Below are 23,112 nucleotides of genomic sequence, written 5' to 3'. Positions count from 1 at the left end.
ATTCGCAACCACGACATCATGTGGCGCGGTACAAATGGGTCCAACAACATACCGAATCGGCCGCTCAGGACTGGCATCACGTTCTCTCCACCGATGAGTGTCAATCAGACAATCGTCGGAGATATGTTTGGAAGCAACCCGGTCAGGCTGAACGCCTTAGACACACTGTTCAGCGAGTCCAGAAAGGTGGAGATTCCCTGTTGTTTTGGGGCGGCATTACGTGGGGCCGACGTACGCCCGTGGTGGTCATGGAAGGCGCCATGAAGGGTGTACGGTGCGTGAATGCTATCCTCCGACCGATAGTGCAACCATATCGGCAGCATATTGGCGAGGCATTCGTCTTCATGGACGACAATTCGCTCCCCCATTGTTCACATCTTCTGAATGAAGTCCATCAGGATAACGACATCGCTCGACTATAATGGCCAGCATAGTCTCCAGACATGAACACTATCCAACATGCCTGGTATAGATTGAAAAGGGCTGTTTATAGACGACGTGACCTACCAACCACTCTGAGGGATCTACGACGAATCGATGTTGAGGAGTGGGACAATCTGGACTAACAGTGCCTTGATGAACTTGTGGATATTATGCCACAACGAATACAGGCATGCATCAGTGCAAGATAATGTGCTACTTGGTATTAGAGGTACCGGTGTTGTACAGAAATCTGGACCACCACCTCTGAAGGTTCCGCTGTATTGTGCAATGTGTCGTTTTCATGAGCAGTGAAAAGGGCGGAAATGATGTTTATGTTGATTTCTATTCCAGCTTTCTGTGCGGGTTCCGAAACACTCGGAACCGAGTTGATGCAAAACTTTTTTCGATGTGTGTATTTATGACCTGATTAAATGTGTGTAAACCATGTCTGCAAATTTGGTTTCAAAAAATGTTTACAATAGTTTCAAGAAAAGATGACCTTTGAAAACATACTTCATCTATAATAACATGCAACAAAAGAAAGTTATTTATGTCATTGTAACAAAGTGTCAGCAATGTAACATAATGAATTAAGGCATAATATTCTCCAGCAAGCAATAGGCCAACTCTTTGCTTTGGATTTTTTGGACTGCTTCTTTTCTCTCCTGAAAATTTCTCATAAATCTTAGTACCAGTGGAATTATTTTCTAAATTCTTTCGATACTTCATGCTGAAAGAAGCTAAATGTAAGATAATAAAAAGCCTAAGAACGACTATTTCCTAAATACTACTCACCTACAGAGTGTTTTGTCAGATAACAGCCTGCAATTTGACAGTAGTGCTTGGAACTCATTTGAAGAAGAAAAGAATATCCTTGACATTGCTACTTCTACCTATCGTCCAATGTCTAATCCTGCCGATCACATCATGTAACAATCAAGAAAACTTTTCCGAGCATACAGCTGAAAGGAACATAAGGACTGATTTTGAAGAATTAATGAATAGTTAGTTTATCAGACACAAGTACTGGTATGGCACCTGCATAGTTTTACATGGCAAAAGCCACTACAATATTTTGGAAGACAATGGAGAAGGAGGCTCTTGCCAGAAAATTAAATCACTATCGCATACACAAACCATTGTAATGAAAGGCGAAGTTTATGTGTGGATATGATCCAATTTCAAATCTTCAAAGACACAGGATGAAATCAAGATATTTTTGCATAGCTTCTTCTTAGGATCATTTAGGATTGAAAAGATAATCAATCCGAATTAAATTGAAATGGAAATGCTTAATGGTGAGAACCATGTTGGCTTTCATTACGTGGAAAACATTGTGATGTATCAACAACGTTTGGAAGAGACTGAAAGCGAATCAAGGTGTAACAACAACAAAAAAAACTTTTTCTAAATTGCAAGACCTCTCCCTTTTATTGGTTTCTGCTATCAGATCCGATCGGTCTAATCTGAATAGCAGATCATACCTCAGGGTCCAGTACTAATTAGTGAAGTTATGCACAATGCACATGGGAATTATTAGCTATGAAAGGAAAGTCACTGAATACAACATGCAGAACGTATTTCCTAAACAACGTTGAAGTTTACAGGGATTTGACATTTATTATTCACAATCTCAAATAATATTTCGGAGTTTACATTAACAATCGTCACTCTTGGTTGGAAAGATCCAGAAATGAGTAGGATATCAACCAGGTCATGACGCTATCCTATTATACAGAAAAGTAAACTCGCGTGGTAAGTATGCAGTGATTGCGTGGCAAGGAATTAACAGCGAATGAAGTTAAGCCCATTAGTCGGCAGAGCGTCCATTCTGGAGGCCGCCGCTCCTACCCAGACGAATAATCGGTAGTTCCTATCTGTCCCTGGCATACTGCTGCAGCGATGTAATCTAACTGTGAGCTGTGCTGGCTGCTGTTGAACCGTAAGTAACTCGGGATGGCCCTCCATCACCTCTCAAAGCATGTAACAGACTGGTCGAGTAACGTGGTAGGTTAATAACTCGTAAGTGCCAATGAGCCAGTGTACAAGCAGTTTTGTTTTATGGAGTCCTTATGTGTTGCACAGGTGTTCAGAGATCGATAACTATGTTCTATAAGATACTGATGTGTTGTGTTTTTCTCCTTGTTTATGGACGCGATTAGCAGTGCGGTAAGAAGTTGTTTGGTCGCTGATTATACGTAATCGACAATGGCCTCATCGGTGTGGTTCCCATAGAAAAAGGAAAATCACTACAGACGAAATTGGTCGTTTTCCTACTGTCAACGCTTCGTGTACGCATTTGGTCTATACGTGAGAGATGTATACGTCATACAAATCATAGTATCCACCATTCATCTGCTTTGTCACGTAGTGCTACGCGTGTATGGCAATATTACCAGCCGCCATTACACACAGGGACGCTACCATCACGAAAATACCTACACATAGTCATGTTGCCATCAGCAAAGGCTCAATGACCTCGCAGTTTGGTCCCTTCCACCCTCCATTTTAAACCAACCAACAGCAGGACCAGAGCAGGTCAGCCTGTCTGCGAGTGTCTGCTTGCACTCCATTCTTTGGCAGTAGTATAAACTGCAGCAGCTACTAGGAGAGACGCTGCTTATAATTGAACAATAGTGCACTGTCTGCAACTTATTCTCTTGCATGTTGTCAGCCACACATTTCCATTTTATTTTCGTTCAACGTGAATATCGTATTAAAATTTGTTTAATACAAAAGTGCATATCAGTTATCATTTAACAGGAAACAATTATCACCTCCTTCTACATTTCTTGTGCAATATCATATTGCCACATAAGGGGAGCCACTCGACACGTCAAAACTCATCGCATGTGATATATTTAATGTGCATTTGGGTCCCTGAATTAAAAAAGGTAATAAAAAAAGGAAAAAGAGAAACATAGTACCCCAATATTTTATTAGTGCATAATCTGTGCGTATGTTGGTCTTTATAATGGGTTTAAGTAAATAAATTAAAAAAAACTGAGTACATCAATGTCTCTTAAGTGTAGTGTAACGATAAAAACAAGCGCCATGGAGACACTGGATTAACTTCCTAAGGTATTTATGCAAGAGATTACTGTACCCTACGTACCACTTATCACAATGGACCCCATCTTTGACAGCTATCTTTAATGTGCGATTTCATATTTTATATCCCGCACTGAATATCTTGTGTCATTTTATTATATGCCTATTGCAATGTGTGTTATATAGGATGATACCTTCTTTAATTACGCCAAAGATTATTATTAACAATTATGATGAACGTATTTTGTTTATTATTTATAAGTTACAGTAGATTTAATGAAGGTGGCCTCATGATTTTAAATGTTTTATTTTTATTTCTTTACCATGTTCTCATCTAATCACCTACAGGTGTTTCATTTTAATATTGAGTAAGTTTATTACATAATTTTGACCTCAATTTGATTTGTAGATTAGGTAATGAAATGTTTATTTCTTTCATATCTTTGTTTTTCCGTTTTTGTTGCTATAAATGTTGACAACACACATGATTCAGTCACACATTTAAATTTTGCTAAAAAAGTATACCCTTGTAGCGGGTACGTAGCTATTTCTGTACATCTTTATTTTCTGTTACGGCGCATCTGGAGCTAATTCACGTCATTTTCAATTACTACACATTTGATTGAACTTGTTGGGCTTAATTCTCACTTTCTCTTATAAATTTCACATCGATAATTTTGATAAAACTTAATTTCCAGCATGTAAATTGTTTTCATTTTTCAAGGCTGGTCGGCATCGTCCTCTGAGCCAGTGGAAGAATAAGTTAACGAATATATAGAAACTAGATATTCATAAATAATGTCTGAAATGGAGATGTAGTCTATGCTTCTCCCGCGACATCTAACACTGGATTTTCACGAACAACAAAATATCAAATGCAGTTTTTTAATGCGAAATATTTTCTCATCAATAGCATGTATATAATGTTATATCTACCGGTTTTGCACGACTACAATGAAACGTTAATAATCTGCATACGCATCCAAGTAGTAAACTTCATGTTAGTTTGACCTTTGTTGCACGCCACTGCCATTGTGTTGCAGCTGTAGTGGCCAGCAGTATAGACATTGCACTCGTGTTTGGGAGGGCGTTGACTGAGATCCTTGTACGGTCTCCTAGATTTCTCCTTTCTTTGGTTAACATCCTTACCTGACCCATACCTGTTCTCCGTCTCCAATAATCTGTTTGTCGACGCTAATATTCCTTTATTTTCGGTGGTTTTGAGGTGCATTGGACATTGGTTACTTCTGTCCTTTTGTATGGTAAACTGAAAGTTTCGTCATCCCTCTATATGAAAAGTAGTGTCGTTGAAAAACGAAAAAAACTGAGATTTGACTTATGGTGTTTTGTAACTGGATAATAAAGTTGCTGTTTACTGATCACGCTATTAATAATAATACTCTTTAATCTAGATGAAGGGTGACCTCTGGTTCGTGTACCCTACGCTCAGAGCAGCGAAGAAACTGTCCACAATTCCAGGCGCAAAGCCCGTTTACCTGTACGTGTTCGACGTTGATGGACGACTGAACGTGTACAAGACGCTGTTGCGCTTGCAGCAGTATGAAGGTGAGACATATTTTTAAGTTGAGTGAAGCCGTTGTTATCTACTATTTACAAACACATTAAATTACGAACATGCTAAATTTATTATAGTAAATGTGTTGTTTGCTGTCTGTGGATTTAAGACTATGAATGCAGTGGTTTCCATTGCCTACTGCATCCTCATGTTGTTGATCATTGCTGATTCTTCGGGTCTTTAGTGGCAGTTTCCAACTCCAAGGGCAAGAGACTGCCTCAAACCTCTGTTCGCTCCTCCGCTTTCTTCTACAAAGCAGTTGGCAGAATGAGGTCGACTTCTTATGCCGGAAGTCTTCGGCCACAGATGCTTGCTATTAATCAAAATTTAAGCAGTGGTGGGTTTCGAACCCGACGCTAAGGGGGTTTTGACTGCTAATTGAAGACGCTATACCTCCTAAGATCGGAAAGTTTCTCATTTTAGAAATTTACTCGGCATCTCATAATGTAAGATTTGTAGTTTGTTACATACACCAATATAAAATACATTAGGATTTTAAGTGCTAACATTTCTCTTGGTAACTGAGGACAGTGTAATAAACAATGTTACAGCAGTATTTTACTTCGTTTGCAAATTAACAATTATAGTTACTATGGGCACTATGTTTTCGGCTTCGTAAGCACGTCCAAGTACATGGGCAGCAGATCAGCTATCGAAGTGTGCAGGCGTGAACTAAAAGCGAAGAGTATGTACTGACAAACATAGCCCATTTAGTGACGAGTTACGACCGTTCAAAAAACATAAGGTACTAAACTATGTTATGTACTTGCTGGAAGACAGACGCAGAGAAAAAACAGTTAACCCCTGAAGTGGGCACAATGCCTGTACCAATACCCCTAAAACACTCCATATAAAAATGTATGCTTGGTTTGTCCATGCATCCTACTGTAACTCTGCAACTCACACTTGCAACACCGAGTATGATATTTGCTATGGTAGCCCTCCATCCTCTTTCATGAAAATGACTGGTCTTGACCTGCATGGAACTTATTCGAAGATATGGGGTGTAAAAAGAGGGCATTATACCAATGAACTGCTTACAGAAATTCGCTGGAGCACTTAGGAGTCGAGGGCCGAGCTGGCAAAGACTGGCCAAAATGTTTATTCTAGAAAGTTTGAGAATATTGGAGAATGTTATGAAATCTTATCGGTTTATCAGACGAGTGGCGTCGTCATCTTGTCTCCACGTTTCAATGGATTCCGTAGTCATCAACTTCCGGCGAAGATAATGGATACGAAATCCTTTGAAACATTGCGACTAGACGACAACGCCACTGGGAGGATAACCCGGAAAGATTTCATGGTGAAATACGTCGAAATAGCCTGCCATAACATATTGTAGAACGTTGTAGTATATTCGAGAATGTTATAGAATCTTCGAGAAAGTTCTACAGTTATGTAGAATTTTCCACAACTATAATTTTCAAGAATGTTTGACAGTGTTCTAGAATGTTCCAAGAACTACCCCAAGAACGTATTCAAACGTTCTATTACCCTATTGTGATCGGGTCACTTTTCAGAACAAAAGAATATACGCAAGTAATAGGTGTTGATAGAAAGATATGGGTAAATGGCTCCCTGCTGGAGGTTGGTGGAGGTGAAAATGGTGTAGACATATAAAACCCCTTATGAACAATCGTGAACAAATGTAGAGACGCAGCAGACAAACAGTAGGCAGTAGGCGATGGTACTCTGACTTGAGCACTGTGGCACAGACTCGCCTACATTGGTAGGCGTATTTCGAGGACTGAAGCTTACAGTTTTCTGATATTCCTGCTTTGTGAAAGGCTATGTCAGGATGCTGGGGCATTGGAGTGACAGATGGTGGTGAGAGACAGACCAGTTCACCCTGAAAGGACTGCCCTGGATGTTAAACTGGGACCTGCTATGCTGAGGAGTAACAGTGCTAATAGTGAGATCTCTAAGTCTCAGACCATCTGACACAATGGACCAGCTGGTTTCCAGGAGCTCAGGCCGTTTGTGGTTCTCATCCTGAAGATGGCGGTGGTAGCTGAATCATAAGGGTGGCACTGGCCATCACAGGCTGGAAGTCATATTGCAGCACACTTATTAATAGTCATATTACTGCCTAGCTATTAGATGATGACGAGGTTGTCCTCGGAGGTTTAAATACATTGACCTGCCCCGACCAAAAGTGGTCATGCTTTAGGGTCTTGTCAAAACATCTCAAACGGAGCCAGTGTTCTAGGTCCGAGTGTCATCACTTGGAAAGAGGGCGATGTGAAAGTGGCCCTAGAGCGAAAGATTGTTGCATCGACAGGTCTCCATCTGCGGTTGCTGGCTGTCTTGTGGCCTGGTTACAGCTATGGACTGTGGCGGAGTTTTATGCCATTGCATTTCGCCCCTCCTTAGATTAATGTGGTTCACCAGATGGTCATTTAAGAGTCTAGCTGCACAGATATAGATCTATCTTTTCCTCTACACTCTATAGTCTACTGCACAAATTCAGAATACTTACTGCATGACTTTTCCCCTTGGCGTATTCTTCTCCCCTTTTTATATTCCATTATATACAATATCTCATTCTTGTAATGTTGAAACACGAAATTTCTAGGTCCTTACTCTATTCTTTCTCTTTCGCTACTTTCCTTCACTTACTGGCTTACTTCCTCCATGGTGCCAATGCTACTGCTACGAACCCACAAGTTGAAGGAAGGTAAGGATAGGTTTTGGGCAGATCTACATCTCAGGTGGCAGTACACAGCACTTATTATTAGAATTAATTGAATAAACACTGTTTTTCGCCTTGCCTCACAAATTTTAGTATGGTTGCTACACAATCTAGGTTTCGGATTGTAAACCCATTTTCTAATACAGTACCGACTATGAAAATTAGGTGAATTCTGCGAGAGTTTCTATGGCAATGAGTCGGTGCTGATGTTCGGTTCGATGTTTCTTTCACGTGGCCGAGCAGATGTTCCATCACTAGACGACAATTTTGTGTGCCTATCAACTGATCCAGAGAGGGGTGAGGTCTGGCATGTCATTTAAGTAAGTCAGGTTTCCCTTAGTTAGGATCTAGAAGAATACGCCTGGCAGGTAAATTAATACTTTGTGCTTCCGATTGTAGTTCCGGTGATGGCGGAGGGTAACTGGAAATAAGATTCTGAAATACCGCATCGTGTATCGTTTATGAACAACTTTTGCCCCTGAAGTACAATTCGCTTGTGCACTGTCGATATGATCTTCTTTATAGCGGTTGCAAATGACAGCCGCCGGTTTTGGTACAGAAAATAGCCATTGCGGCCATATCATTTGAAAGAATTAGGATTCACATGCAGTGACCTCACCATGGCACCCGATCGGCGGCTTCTCGGAGCACAACAGTCTACTAGCAAGACTCAGAGACTGTGTGTACGTATTTTTCGGATCAGACAGTGATTTAACCAGTTCGACAACGCAGTAATTCGGTGATGGAGAATATTATTTCCTCAATTCTCCATTATATTTAATGACTAAATTGAAGTAGCAGACATTAAAATTAAAGCTAAACACCAAATTGTGTACATACTAGCACCCACTCTTATATACTGCCAGCTGTTGCAAGGCTATACGACTACATCTACACAAACCACATAGTTAACGAAAAACAAGCGCACAGCACCATGTAACAGCGACATTACACTTCCAAAGTAAATGAGACACACAAAGATTCCACAAACACTGTAAATGAAAATTTCACACGAAAGTTCCTGTAAGCTATTGCCAAACCAAGACTGTCTCCTTTACACTCACTCGTGAGTCTCTTCCATGAAACCAATACAAGCCCAGACGTATCCATAACACATAAACACAAATATCCTTAATAAACTAATAAGAAAAAAAAACAAAATTAGGTCGCAAAGCCATCTCGTGGTCTGAAGGCAATTGGATATGTCGAAAGAAGTGAGTACATAATGCTTCACTTGCCTGGCCTTCTCTCTCGCATTTTCTCCAACCACTTCCCTTTCCCCTTTGGAAGAAACCGCCAGTAACTGAGGCACGAAATATGGTAGCAGAGCATTCCAGTCGTTCTGTCTACATTTTGTATAATAATTTTACATTGTTGCTATTGTTTAGTGTAGTCTTTCAGTTCTATTATTTGTTTGTGTCATGTGCTAGTTCATAATTTCTTTATGTGTAAAAGTCGACGCAATTGCTCCAATAACACAAATAGTGTCTTGGTCTGTTGTCTCCAGCATTTCGAAATTAAGTATCCATCGATCAAGCATAGCCAGTGCCACCGCTACTACCTGTTGGTTTTGTATAGCGACCATGGCGAAAAAGGTGAGAAATAATCAATTATAACTAATACATATCGATTCCTTGCTGGAGTTAATACAAGAGACCAAAAGTGCCCCATTTATGACGTAGCTTTGTATGGATTGATGGCGAAAATAACCGCTACAGGTTGGCAGGATGTGTGCGTCAGGATGGACTCGGTTCCTAGGTGCGTAACTTGAACTCTTTTGATGGCTTGGGGACGGATATGTCATTGTGGGAAGTGGCAGACAAACAAACGGTGAGCAGAAACAGTTCTTTATGAATCCATTAAAACTGAACAGTCACTCGGCGTTTTCATGTCGACTCAATATTTCCACTCACAGTGGCAGGCAAGATAGACGAATCAAACAGCCCACAAATGCTGGCACGCCAAGTGCTGAGTCAGCCATGGCACCCAGAGTGCTGGAAACATCTCTGCTGCAGGCACAAGGCAACCAACAGTGTCTTCTAAATTTGCGACTAGTCGTAGCATCATCCAGATTCAAACTCCGGCTGATGTCTGGGGAACGCAACGGGCAGCTGGTGGCTTCGCAGCCCAGAGCTGGCTGACCATCCATTCAGAACAAGAGTCAGCGGCCCCATAGAGATGGAGGCAGAGCGTTGGCTGCCAGGGCCTGGGAATTCAGGCAGGGATTGATGGTTTCGAGCCGAGTTGTGGCGTTAACGACAGTGACAATTGTGTGTCCAACACAAAGGTTGTGGAGCAGCGTTACCCAACTGGGCGATCTTAGTGTCGAGGTGAACTGGAGGCTTTAAATGCAGCAGCCCAATGCGCAGGGCGCACACACACACACACACACACACACACACACACACACATATATATATATATATATATATATATATATATATATATACATATATATATATATATCCTCCCCCCATGAACCATGGACCTTGCCGTTGGTGGGGAGGCTTGCGTGCCTCAGCGATACAGATAGCCGTACCGTAGTTACAACCACAACGGAGGGGTATCTGTTGAGAGGCCAGAGAAACGTGTGGTTCCTGAAGAGGGGCAGCAGCCTTTTCAGTAGTTGCAAGGGCAACAGTCTGGATGATTGACTGATCTCGCCTTGTTACAATAACCAAAACGACCTTGCTGTGCTGGTACTGCGAACGGCTGAAAGCAAGGGGAAACTACGGCCGTAATTTTTCCCGAGGGCATGCAGCTTTACTGTATTATTAAATGTTGATGGCGTCCTCTTGGGTAAAATATTCCGGAGGTAAAATAGTCCCCCATTCGGATCGCCGGGCGGGGACTACTCAAGAGGATGTCGTTATCAGGAGAAAGAAAACTGGCGTTCTACGGATCGGAGCGTGAAATGTCAGATCCCTTAATTGGGCCGGTAGGTTAGAAAATTTAAAAAGGGAAATGGATAGGTTAAAGTTAGATATTGTGGGAATTAGTGAAGTTCGGTGGCAGGAGGAACAAGACTTCTGGTCAGGTGACTACAGGGTTATAAACACAAAGTCAAATAGGGGTAATGCAGGAGTAGGTTTAATAATGAATAGGAAAATAGGAATGCGGGTAAGCCACTACAAACAGCATAGTGAACGCATTATTGTTGCCAAGATAGATACGAAGCCCACACCTACTACAGTAGTACAAGTTTATATGCCAACTAGCTCTGCAGATGACGAAGAAATTGAAGAAATTTATGATGAAATAAAAGAAATTATTCAGATAGTGAAGGGAGACGAAAATTTAATAGTCATGGGTGACTGGAATTCGAGTGTAGGGAAAGGGAGAGAAGGAAACGTAGTAGGTGAATATGGATTGGGGCTAAGAAATGAAAGAGGAAGCCGCCTGATAGAATTTTGCACAGAACACAACTTAATCATAGCTAACACTTGGTTTAAGAATCATGATAGAAGGTTGTATACATGGAAGAACCCTGGAGATACTAAAAGGTATCAGATAGATTATATAATGGTAAGACAGAGATTTAAGAACCAGGTTTTAAATTGTAAGACATTTCCAGGGACAGATGTGGACTCTGACCACAATCTATTGGTTATGACCTGTAGATTAAAACTGAAGAAACTGCAAAAAGGTGGGAATTTAATGAGATGGGACCTGGATAAACTGAAAGAACCAGAGGTTGTACAGAGTTTCAAGGAGAGCATAAGGGAACAATTGAAAGGAATGGGGGAAAGAAATACAGTAGAAGAAGAATGGGTAGCTCTGAGGGATGAAGTAGTGAAGGCAGCAGACGATCAAATAGGTAAAAAGAAGAGGGTTAGTAGAAATCCTTGGGTAACAGAAGAAATATTGAATTTAATTGATGAAAGGAGAAAATATAAAAATGCAGTAAATGAAGCAGGCAAAAAGGAATACAAACGTCTCAAAAATGAGATCGACAGGAAGTGCAAAATGGCTAAGCAGGAATGGCTAGAGGACAAATGTAAGGATGTAGAGGCTTATCTCACTAGGGGTAAGATAGATACTGCCTACAGGAAAATTAAAGAGACCTTTGGAGATAAGAGAACCACATCTATGAACATCAAGAGCTTAGATGGAAACCCAGTCCTAAGCAAAGAAGGGAAAGCAGAAAGGTGGAAGGAGTATATAGAGGGTCTATACAAGGGCGATGCACTTGAGGCCAATATTATGGAAATGGAAGAGGATATAGATGAAGATGAAATGGGAGATACGATACTGCGTGAAGAGTTTGACAGAGCACTGAAGGACCTGAGTCGAAACAAGGCCCCCGGAGTAGACAACATTCCATTGGAACTACTGACGGCCTTGGGAGAGCCAGTCCTGACAAAACTCTACCATCTGGTGAGCAAGATGTGTGAAACAGGCGAAATACCCTCAGACTTCAAGAAGAATATAATAATTCCAATCCCAATGAAAGCAGGTGTTGACAGATGTGAAAATTACCGAACAATCAGTTTAATAAGCCACAGCTGCAAAGTACTAACACGAATTCTTTACAGACGAATGGAAAAACTAGTAGAAACCGACCTCGGGGAAGATCAGTTTGGATTCCGTAGAAATACCGGAACACGTGAGGCAATACTGACCTTACGACTTATCTTAGAAGAAAGATTAAGGAAAGGCAAACCTACGTTTCTAGCATTTGTAGACTTAGAGAAAGCTTTTGACAATGTTGACTGGAATACTCTCTTTCAAATTCTAAAGGTGGCAGGGGTAAAATACAGGGAGCGAAAGGCTATTTACAACTTGTACAGAAACCAGATGGCAGTTATAAGAGTTGAGGGACATGAAAGGGAAGCAGTGGTTGGGAAGGGAGTAAGACAGGGTTGTAGCCTCTCCCCGATGTTATTCAATCTCTATATTGAGCAAGCAGTAAAGGAAACAAAAGAAAAATTCGGAGTAGGTATTAAAATCCATGGAGAAGAAATAAAAACTTTGAGGTTCCCCGATGACATTGTAATTCTGTCAGAGACAGCAAAGGACTTGGAAGAGCAGTTGAACGGAATGGATGGTGTCTTGAAGGGAGGATATAAGATGAACATCAACAAAAGCAAAACGAGGATAATGGAATGTAATCGAGTTAAGTCGGGTGATGCTGAGGGTATTAGATTAGGAAATGAGACACTTAAAGTAGTAAAGGAGTTTTGCTATTTGGGGAGCAAAATAACTGATGATGGACGAGGTAGTGAGGATATAAAATGTAGACTGGCAATGGCAAGGAAAGCGTTTCTGAAGAAGAGAAATTTGTTAACATCGAGTATAGATTTAAGTGTCAGGAAGTTATTTCTGAAAGTATTTGTATGGAGTGTAGCCATGTATGGAAGTGAAACATGGACGATAAATAGTTTGGACAAGAAGAGAATAGAAGCTTTTGAAATGTGGAGCTACAGAAGAATGCTGAAGATTAGATGGGTAGATCACATAACTAATGTGGAAGTATTGAATAGGATTGGGGAGAAGAGAAGTTTGTGGCACAACTTGACCAGAAGAAGGGATCGGTTGGTAGGACATGTTCTGAGGCATCAAGGGATCACCAATTTAGTATTGGAGGGCAGCGTGGAGGGTAAAAATCATAGGGGGAGACCAAGAGATGAATACACTAAGCAGATTCAGAAGGATGTAGGTTGCAGTAGGTACTGGGAGATGAAAAAGCTTGCACAGGATAGAGTAGCATGGAGAGCTGCATCAAACCAGTCTCAGGACTGAAGACCACAACAACAACAACATATATATATATATATATATATATATATATATATATATATATATATATATATACAGGGTGAGTCACCCAACATTACCGCTGCATATATTTCGTAAACCACATCAAATATTAACGAATCGATTCCACAGACCGAACGTGAGGTGAGGGGATAGTGTAATTGGTTAACCATAAAAAAATGCATGGAAGTATGTTTTTTAACACAAACTTACGTTTTTTTCAAATGGAACCCCGTTATTTTTGTTAGCACATCTGAATATATAAACAAATACGTAATCAGTGCCGTTTGTTGCATTGTAAAATGTTAATTACATCCGGAGATAATGTAACCTAAAGCTGACGCTTGAGTACCACTCCTCCGCTGTTCGATCGTGTGTATCGGAGAGCACCGAATTACGTAGGGATCCAAAGGGAACGGTGATGGACCTTAGGTACAGAAGAGACTGGAACAGCACATTACGTCCACATGATAACACCTTTTTATTGGTCTTTTTCACGGACGCACATGTACATTACTATGAGGGGTGAGGTATACGTTCGACGGGCGTTTCATAGGACGTGGAGGACGCATAAATTGGCCAGCCCGTTCTCCTGATCTTATACGTCTGGGCTTCTTTCTGTGGGGTACGTTAAAGGAGAATGTGTACCGTGATGTGCCTACAAACCCAGAGGATATGAAACAACGTATTGTGGCAGCCTGCGGTGACATTACACCAGATGTACTGCGGCGTGCACGACATTCATTACGCCAGAGATTGCAACTGTGTGCAGCAAATGATGGCCACCACATTGAATTCTATTGGCCTGACATGTCGGGACACCCTCTATTCCACTCCGTAATTGAAAACGGAAACCATGCGTGTACGTGTACCTCACCCCTCATGGTAATGTACATGTGCGTCAGTGAAAAAGACCAATAAAAAGGTGTTAGTACGTGGACGTAATGTGCTGTTCCAGTCTCATCTGTACCTAAGGCCCATCACCGTTCCCTTTGGACCCCTACGCAATTCGGTGCTCTCCGATACACGCGATCGAACAGCGGAGGAGTGGTACTCAAGCGTCAACTTTAGGTTATAATATCTCCGGATGTAATTAACATTGTATATATATTGTATATATATATATATACACTCCTGGAAATTGAAATAAGAACACCGTGAATTCATTGTCCCAGGAAAGGGAAACTTTATTGACATATTCCTGGGGTCAGATACATCACATGATCACACTGACAGACCCACAGGCACATAGACACAGGCAACAGAGCATGCAAATGTCGGCACTAGTACAGTGTATATCCACCTTTCGCAGCAATGCAGGCTGCTATTCTCCCATGGAGACGATCGTAGAGATGCTGGATGTAGTCCTGTGGAACGGCTTGCCATGCCATTTCCACCTGGCGCCTCAGTTGGACCATAAAAAAATGCATGGAAGTATATAGAATATCTATATATTGTTGTACACGTGTTAATTAAATCACGATGTTTTTCCTATCGTTGCCACGTTACGCCACTCCAAACATCAGTGACATATGGAACAGAAACATTCATGCCTCCTAGAAAGCTTCCAGGCTTGCGCTGCATAAATCGTGTCATATGGAACTGAAGATATTTAATTACCTAACATTGTCCAGACAATTTTATGAATAACTCTACGCAGCGGCCCGTAAACAAACCTACTGCTACACCACAAAAGCCGTCCCACCATAGATACCTAGTGCTACACGTGAGAAACCGGAACATTTCGTTACTACTGATTGCAGTTATTTATGATCACATTCACTGGTTGATTTTATTGTTTCGCAGTCCGTCATCGTTAATGACTATGTTTCAGAATGGAAACCGGTTCTTTTCATTTGCTACTTTTGCAAATTAATTCTTACATTTACTCAAAATAATCGTGGAATCGCTGTCCTTTTGATGTACCGATGGTATCATTTATCTTTATATTATTATTACTCTTACCAATATACATTTTTACTTACATTACTATACCTCTTACGAAATTATGTTTACATCAGGAAAGGTTGATCCCTACTTATTTACCTGTCTGTCCATGTATTTGCTTTATTTTTAGCTACCCTTTAGCAGTTACTGAGAGATACATTTCATAAGTCACTACAATGACAGGCAGACAATGATGATCATAGTTCTAATTCTGATTAATATCGGTATTGGGAAATGACTGTTTCTTTTATTGATTACTGGTTCTGTTTTTACACGATAATGTTTCATTAATGTCCAGCTGAAGCTTGTCGCTTCTTCTAGCTTATGTTCTGAATATTATTTTGTGCAATTTCCATTACATTCCCTGTGATGTTCTCTGCAGGTGCTTGTCACGGAGACGAACTGATGTACTTGTTCAGATCATCGAAGCGGCTCATAGATGTTGAAGCTGGATCCGTGGAAGCGAAGACAATTAACAGAATGACGCGACTCTGGACAAATTTTGCTAAAACTGGGTACGTAAGCAATACATTTGGCACTTTAAGACGATACAGATTATATAAAGTGTCAGTTTGAATGAAGCTTTTATGAAATTAAAATAGGTCTGCAAACGTATAATACAGCCTCTTGCAACAGTTATATTTAGAATCGAATTTTTCTATATCTAGTTTACATAATAATAGGCTCCTGAGTATTCGTTTTCGGTATTTCTAAGAGTGCCCAAAATTTATTACTTTTCTTTTCATGGAACCTGCATTTTGAAGTGGAAATTTCAAATAAAATAAATCCATAAAATTCATAAAACGCTAAAATTTTCAAGACAAGGAACTGCTTATTTTAGTTTCAGTAAATATCGGAATTATGTCTGAAAGGAACAGAGAAATATAGATGAACTAGTTCCTCCATAAATTTCAAATTAATTTAATGTTTCGTAATAGGGCTGCGTTGTTGCAGAAAAGAAGATGTGATTGAGTTTTTTTTATAATATCCATTAACCTTGGAACTGTACAATAGTACACTTGAGGAACTGGAAAAAGTAAGCCAACTAAGGTGTGTTAGCAATGCGTAGCTTAGGAAGAAGTATCTAGAAACTTCTGCCGCGCGACCCTTTTGTTATGGAAATCCGGTGGAAATGCGACCAGAGAATTCTAATTTGTGCTGTTGTCGAAGAATGTTTGATCTTCAGTTGATGGAAAATGTACAAAAAAAATTAGTGTCATAGTAAAACCCACAGACAAAGAAAACAGTGTATGGAGTACCCATCCAGCATAAAGGAAGAATGACAAATTTAGAGTACATAATTATATCTGACATGAAGTAAGATGTACAAATGTACACGGTAGTCCATATCTATCGAAAAAAAGCGTTCCCTGATACATTAATTATAAAAATATATTCTAAATGTCGGCATATGTACTACAGAATTCGGGTTTATATTATCAGAAAGGTTCAAGCACTTCATTTGATCCAGAAACCAGGGAAGTTACTAGCCGCTTTATGTGACTGTAGAAGGGAAAGATTATACGTGCTGACAGCGACTAAAGCAAACAAATCAGGCTACAGCAGATTTTTTTGTGCGGTGATTGAGTATATACCAAAGTATTAGCAGGTATTACAAAAACCCGGGAGCTGGGCGCCATACAAGCCCACAGAATGATAACTTAGGAAGGAGATAATTAAAATAAAATGATATGCTGAATTCTCCCTTCTATCACTGAGTTTAAGAATGTGTTTCAAGGTAACAGTTACTGATGAATAACACGCTGACTTTTGGAAGGAATGCGAGGGCAGTTGTAAATTGCTTTTGCTTGATGCTCATAGCTGATACTTTTTCATTTCTGATTCTCAGAATACTTCCGTATTGCACAAGAGCAACGCGTGTTGATAACACATTTGTACTTAAGAAGTATTCGGTGTACAGTGACTGTGTGTGCATGGTATGTCGTGCAGTGCATATTTAGGAATCCATAAGGCAATATTTACTGAGAAAGTTAGACGTGTAGATAATTTCAGGTGCTCAAGTCATGACTGGCTCAAAAAAACCATGAATTTCAGTGTACTTCATTGATACCAGATGAAGCAATTATCATTGTTTTTCAGCTTTCCTCTATAGTATAAATCTCTGTTTGTCTTTTATAATATTTTAGTTATGGCATTGCATGTTTTTATTTATGAGTATTACTTTCCCTATAAATTTTAGCACTTAAATTTTGGGTTCTCTTTAAATTTTCCTTAAAAAGACGAAGCTCAGTTACATCATCACAATTTCAAGAAACATTTATACATCAGCACCGAAATGACGTGAACAGTAAATGTTAAGGCACTGACCGAATTGAATGTGACTGCTATGATAACGAACTGCCAACGATCAACATTCGCTCATTTTCTTGTCCTGCTTCAGTACGTTAGACTACCTACCGCTGGCACAATTCGGGGGCAGGATCTAAACACTGGAGTTTCTTTTGTTTCAGATTTTATACTCATACCATAGTTCTACTTACTGTGAATTAAAATCTGTAAAATAGTGTTCAGGTGGCTGATTGTGTTAACTTTATTCTTCTTATATTTGTAGCGCGTGAGTAATAGATATCTATGGTTGCGATGATTGCAACTTTTAGATTGAAAAGTCTGTAGCACAATGATAGGCCACGGCGGCTCCTTTCGAATCGTTCCATCGTTGCTTGCGTATCGTTGGTTCGCTGCCCTGCCGTGTGGTTAGGTAGCTCTCCAGGAGGGGGAGGGGGAGGGGGAGGGGGAGGGGTAAGCTAAGCGAGGGAAAGTCGGTGCAGCGGCAGTGAGGCGATTGCAGCGGCCGTGGGAAGATCGTGTACGGGGAAGCGTGGGTAGTTGGCCGTGCTCCACTCTGGTTATAGCTTTGCGGTCTGTGGCGGCTGGCAGCATTTTGCAGTCGTCACTATCCCGCTGCTTACATGTTGACCTACGGGCTCAATTGATTTTTGGAGCCTTCCTTTTGTCCACTGAAACCGTATTAGCGGGGAATGAAGCCGTCCTCCTGGAAGGGAAGCTATTATTGTTGCCAGCGTGGTTGAGAGCTGGCCTGAGATTGTATTTTAAATGACTGCATTCACCTGCTTTGGATCCAGCTATATGTAATGAGATATTTTTTAAGTTTGCATGTGAGGGATTTGTTTTAAGTTCATGCATTTATTTGTATTGGAATCTGATGGAAAGCTTGGTGTGTTCTAGTATTGCTCACGTGGACGGCTAAGTTTAAACTTCAGTTACGTTACTGGTCGGTTGTTCCGTTGGGTATATCTGATCTGCTATTTACTCTTGGGCTCACTGCTGGAACTGAAGCTATTGAAGCCTAGTTTTCCTTGTTTCAGGTTATGGAATTTTACGTGTACCATGCTGCGCAGCAATGCAAGTTTTGGTGATGCAAATTTGTGATGTAGCTAATTTTTTCTTGCAAATTATATAAGATTTCTGTAAATTTCTTGTGCTGTCTAGTCATCAAATCAATTGCATTTTATCGTGTTTGTAAGCTTATCCATGTTATTGAGGATTCAAGGCCTGATATCTTTTTGGGAGATTGCTTCAGTCTGCTTCAGTCCGAAGGATACTGGCCTAGTACAAGGTTTTTTCTTAAGAAATTTAATACTTAGACGGCAGTTCAAATTTGGTCTACCTTTCTGTGCAGTTAACGTGTGTTTTCCCTCTTGTATCTCGTCTTATCTTTTGTATCCTACGTCAGCCTGCCACCCGACCACTTCTACTGTACTGTTCTGTTTAACCTATAGTCCGACACTACACACCTCTTCTTCACTTAAGTGAATGTTCTGTAACAATGCCACTCATATCATCTGCGAGCATATCAAGAACTGTGAGACGTACAGTTTTGCGTCGTGTGTCTGCAGGTACCCAACACCGACCTCCACAGACCAAGAGCTGGCCGCCACGTGGCCAGCGTTTACGGAGGGCGCTCCCAACTACTTGCACATCGCCAACAGTGGCCTCACCGTCAAGCAGAGTCCGTTCAAGAGCAGAATGGATTTTTTGGAGAGTATCTACAAATAAATTGGCACTCTGTACTTGACCACTACTTACTGGCAACATTAATACGAAATTTCTACTGACAGCTATAACTGAAATCATCCCAAGCTCACGTTGTAATTGAGGAATTGCATACAATAACAGCGGACGTAGATTTATGTTTTCTGAAGAAACAAAAGTGTCAACTCATTATCTGAAAAAGCTCATCAATAAATAGTAAAATAAGGTAAAATATTATCCTCATTACTTTCTGATGACGATATAAACAATTTCAAAAAAAGTCTTCAAGGTATTCTACAATTGTAGGTATGCATCAAAACAGAATTACCTAGCATACGCTTTTGTTGCAATGAATGTAAGCGAGGTCTGTTTTTACTTCTGGTTTATTGTGAAAAGTCAGTTAGGCTGCGGTATATTGCAGCTTAAAGGTAACGATTATATTTACAAATAATTACTCTTCAAATTTTCAAGTTTCACCAATTTGATACTTATATTTATCCACATATTCATCATCAGGAATTTCAACCTAACTGGACGGAACTGATACTTTCTAATACCACTTCTCATTTTCAGATTTCAAATATATAATGATTTGCAGTACTTCATCTCTTTTTTGTGCGGTTACTCCTGGTTTTCCTACATCACTCAATCTGATATCTGTGTATTTGAGACACTGAACCCTTTCATTGAAGAATAAAAGTGGATGGTATATGGAAAAATAGGACTCTGAATCCAGTATCCTTATAAAAAAAATTTGCAGATTTCTGAGTACAAAACTTGTATTCCTTAGCAGGCAGGCATTCTTAAAAACATTGTACTGACCGCTGACGCCCAGTCTTTTATTAAGGACGCAGGCGTAGACGTATGCAACGATTGTGGTTGTTTTCTGCTTTCTTTCATAATGTTCTCGTACCCCTTCACTATTTGTATATTCTCTACTTGTTTTAATAGCTTGCCATATTCATCAAAATTCCTGTCACACAGACTGTAAGAATGTCTTGTTTCAAGGAAAATGTGTTCCACATCTACTTTCAAAGTTTTGAAAGTTTTGACAGCGAAGCACAGAACTTTAACATTACACTACTTTTGTTCTGCCGCACCCCGCCCCCCTCCCGTGAATCTGAGAATAAAATTATTTTATTTGTATGTGACATTTCTCCAAATTCAGATATAATAAAATTAAGCATAAAAGAATTTTTGTTTGGATTTTGTTTGTCTTCAAACTTTAAAAAGCGTAAGAAAAAAGTGCTACCATCGTTATGACAATGTACACGATGAGAGTGTAAAGGAACAGCAACGTTTTGTAGAACTAAGCAATTACATTTAGACGTGGAATGGGAGGTTTTGAGTATAATCTAATTTGACACAAGTAGGTTACAATCATCCTTACTTGTTTGATACTGAATTTTTGATTAAATGTCGTAATTTTCTAACTTTTTTCATAAAAAATACTGAACTTTATATGCGCTGTCTAGTTCCACTGATGTATGTTTAATATTCAGTACAATAATCACACATAACTCTTTTTGGCTGTCTCAGCAAGTACCCACAGTGTTCCCTGAAGTATTTACTGTATGATATGTTCTATAACTCACGTTCGCCGGCTACCCTGTTATATCACACAACATTTAATGTAGGATTTTTAAAATATTTTCCTCCCATCTCTGACCTCCTGTAATAAGAATCTTTATGAGAAATCTACTTCTATTTACCTAAGAGTTGCCAAACATCACCAGTTACTTTGCTGCTGCGAATATGGTATTTTCCCCTATGCTCTTCCGTTACAACACCTAAAACGGTTGAGTCTTACAGTTACCAAGTAAAAAATTTAATCCAGTGTCAAAATTATCCCTTTATTTGTCCTTACATTCCTGTGTTACACAACCCAACTTTCCGACATTTTCATTCTTGGGAACATGTTAAATCGAGTATGCCTCTCTCTCAGATGTACAGATTTAAATATGGAAATAATTATAATAATAATATAATAATAATAATAGAATTACTGAAAATATACTCCCCCCACCCCCCCCCCCACCTCCCACCCCCCATCCATGAACCATAGAACTTGCCGTTGGTGGGGAGGCTTGCGTTCCTCAGCAATACAGATAGCCATACCGTAGGTGCAACCACAACGGAGGGGTATCTGTTGAGAGGCCAGACAAACATGTTGTTCCTGAAGAGGGGCAGCAGCCTTTTCAGTAGTTGCAGGGGCAACATTCTGGATGATTGACTGATCTGGCCTTGTAACACTAACCAAAACGGCCTTGCTGTGCTGGTAATGCGAACGGTTGAAAGCAAGGGGAAACTATTGTCGTAATTTTTCCCGAGGGCATGCAGCTTTACTGTATGGTTAATGATAATGGCGTCCTCTTGCGTAATATATTCCGGAGGTAAAATAGTCCCCCATTCAGATCTCCGGGCGGGGACTACTGAAGAGGACGTCGTTATCAGGAGAAAGAAAACTGGCGTTCTACGGATTGGAGCGTGGAATGTCAGATCCCTTAATCTAGCAGGTAGGTTAGAAAATTTAAAAAGGGAAATGGATAGGTTAAAGTTAGATATAGTGGGAATTAGTGAAGTTCGGTGGCAGGAGGAACAAGACTTCTGGGCAGGTGAATACAGGGTTATAAATACAAAATCAAATAGCGGTAATACAGGAGTAGGTTTAATGACGAATAAAAATATAGGACTGCGGGTAAGCTACTACAAACAGGATAGTGAACGCATTATTGTGGCCAAGACAGACACTAAGCCCACGCCTACTATAGTAGTACAGGTTTATATGCCAACTAGCTCTGCAGATGACGAAGAAATTGATGGAATGTATGACGAGATAAAAGAAATTATTCAGATAGTGAAAGGAGACGAAAACTTAATAGTCATGTTGTTGTTGTGGTCTTCAGTCCTGAGACCGGTTTGATGCAGCTCTCCATGCTACTCTATCCTGTGCAAGCTTTTTCATCTCCCAGTACCTACTGCAACCTACATCCTTCTGAATCTGCTTAGTGTATTCATCTCTTAGTCTCCCTCTACGATTTTTACCCTCCACGCTGCCCTCCAATACTAAATTGGTGATCCCTTGATGCCTCAGAACATGTCCTACCAACCGATCCCTTCTTCTGGTCAAGTTGTGCCACAAACTTCTCTTCTCCCCAATCCTATTCAATACTTCCACATTAGTTATGTGATCTACCCATCCAATCTTCAGCATTCTTCTGTAGCACCACATTTCGAAAGCTTCTATTCTCTGCTTGTCCAAACTATTTATCGTCCATGTTTCACTTCCATACATGGCTACTCCATACGAATACTTTCAGAAATGACTTCCTGACACTTAAATCAATACTGGATGTTAACAAATTTCTCTTATTCAGAAACGCTTTCCTTGCCATTGCCAGCCTACATTTTATATCCTCTCTACTTCGACCATCATCAGTTATTTTGCTCCCCAAATAGCAAAACTCCTTTACTACTTTAAGTGCCTCATTTCCTAATCTAATTCCCTCAGCATCACCCGACTTAATTAGACTACATTCCATTATCCCTGTTTTGCTTTTGTTGATGTTCATCTTATATCCTCCCTTCAAGACACCATCCATTCCATACAACTGCTCTTCCAAGTCCTTTGCTGTCTCAGACAGAATTACAA

General features: G+C 40.2%; 1 protein-coding gene across 1 annotated transcript in view; it reads left to right on the top strand.

Annotated features, from left to right (window-relative positions):
• The window catches only part of LOC126457724 (esterase FE4-like), a 58,911-nt gene extending 39,219 nt beyond the window's left edge, over positions 1-19,692 (top strand). The window contains exons 7-9 of the mRNA XM_050094260.1: positions 4,887-5,040; positions 15,829-15,961; positions 19,325-19,692. Of these exons, the coding sequence (XP_049950217.1) occupies positions 4,887-5,040; positions 15,829-15,961; positions 19,325-19,484 (447 nt within the window). The 3' untranslated portion in view covers positions 19,485-19,692. The remainder of the gene's footprint in view (positions 1-4,886; positions 5,041-15,828; positions 15,962-19,324) is intronic.
• The last annotated feature ends 3,420 nt before the right edge of the window (positions 19,693-23,112 follow it).

The sequence above is a fragment of the Schistocerca serialis genome, chromosome 2, assembly GCF_023864345.2.
Source record: "Schistocerca serialis cubense isolate TAMUIC-IGC-003099 chromosome 2, iqSchSeri2.2, whole genome shotgun sequence".
Lineage (NCBI taxonomy): Eukaryota > Metazoa > Arthropoda > Insecta > Orthoptera > Acrididae > Schistocerca > Schistocerca serialis.
The sequence above is the reverse complement of the archived record's forward strand: the minus strand, read 5'-3'. Positions and strand labels throughout refer to the sequence as shown.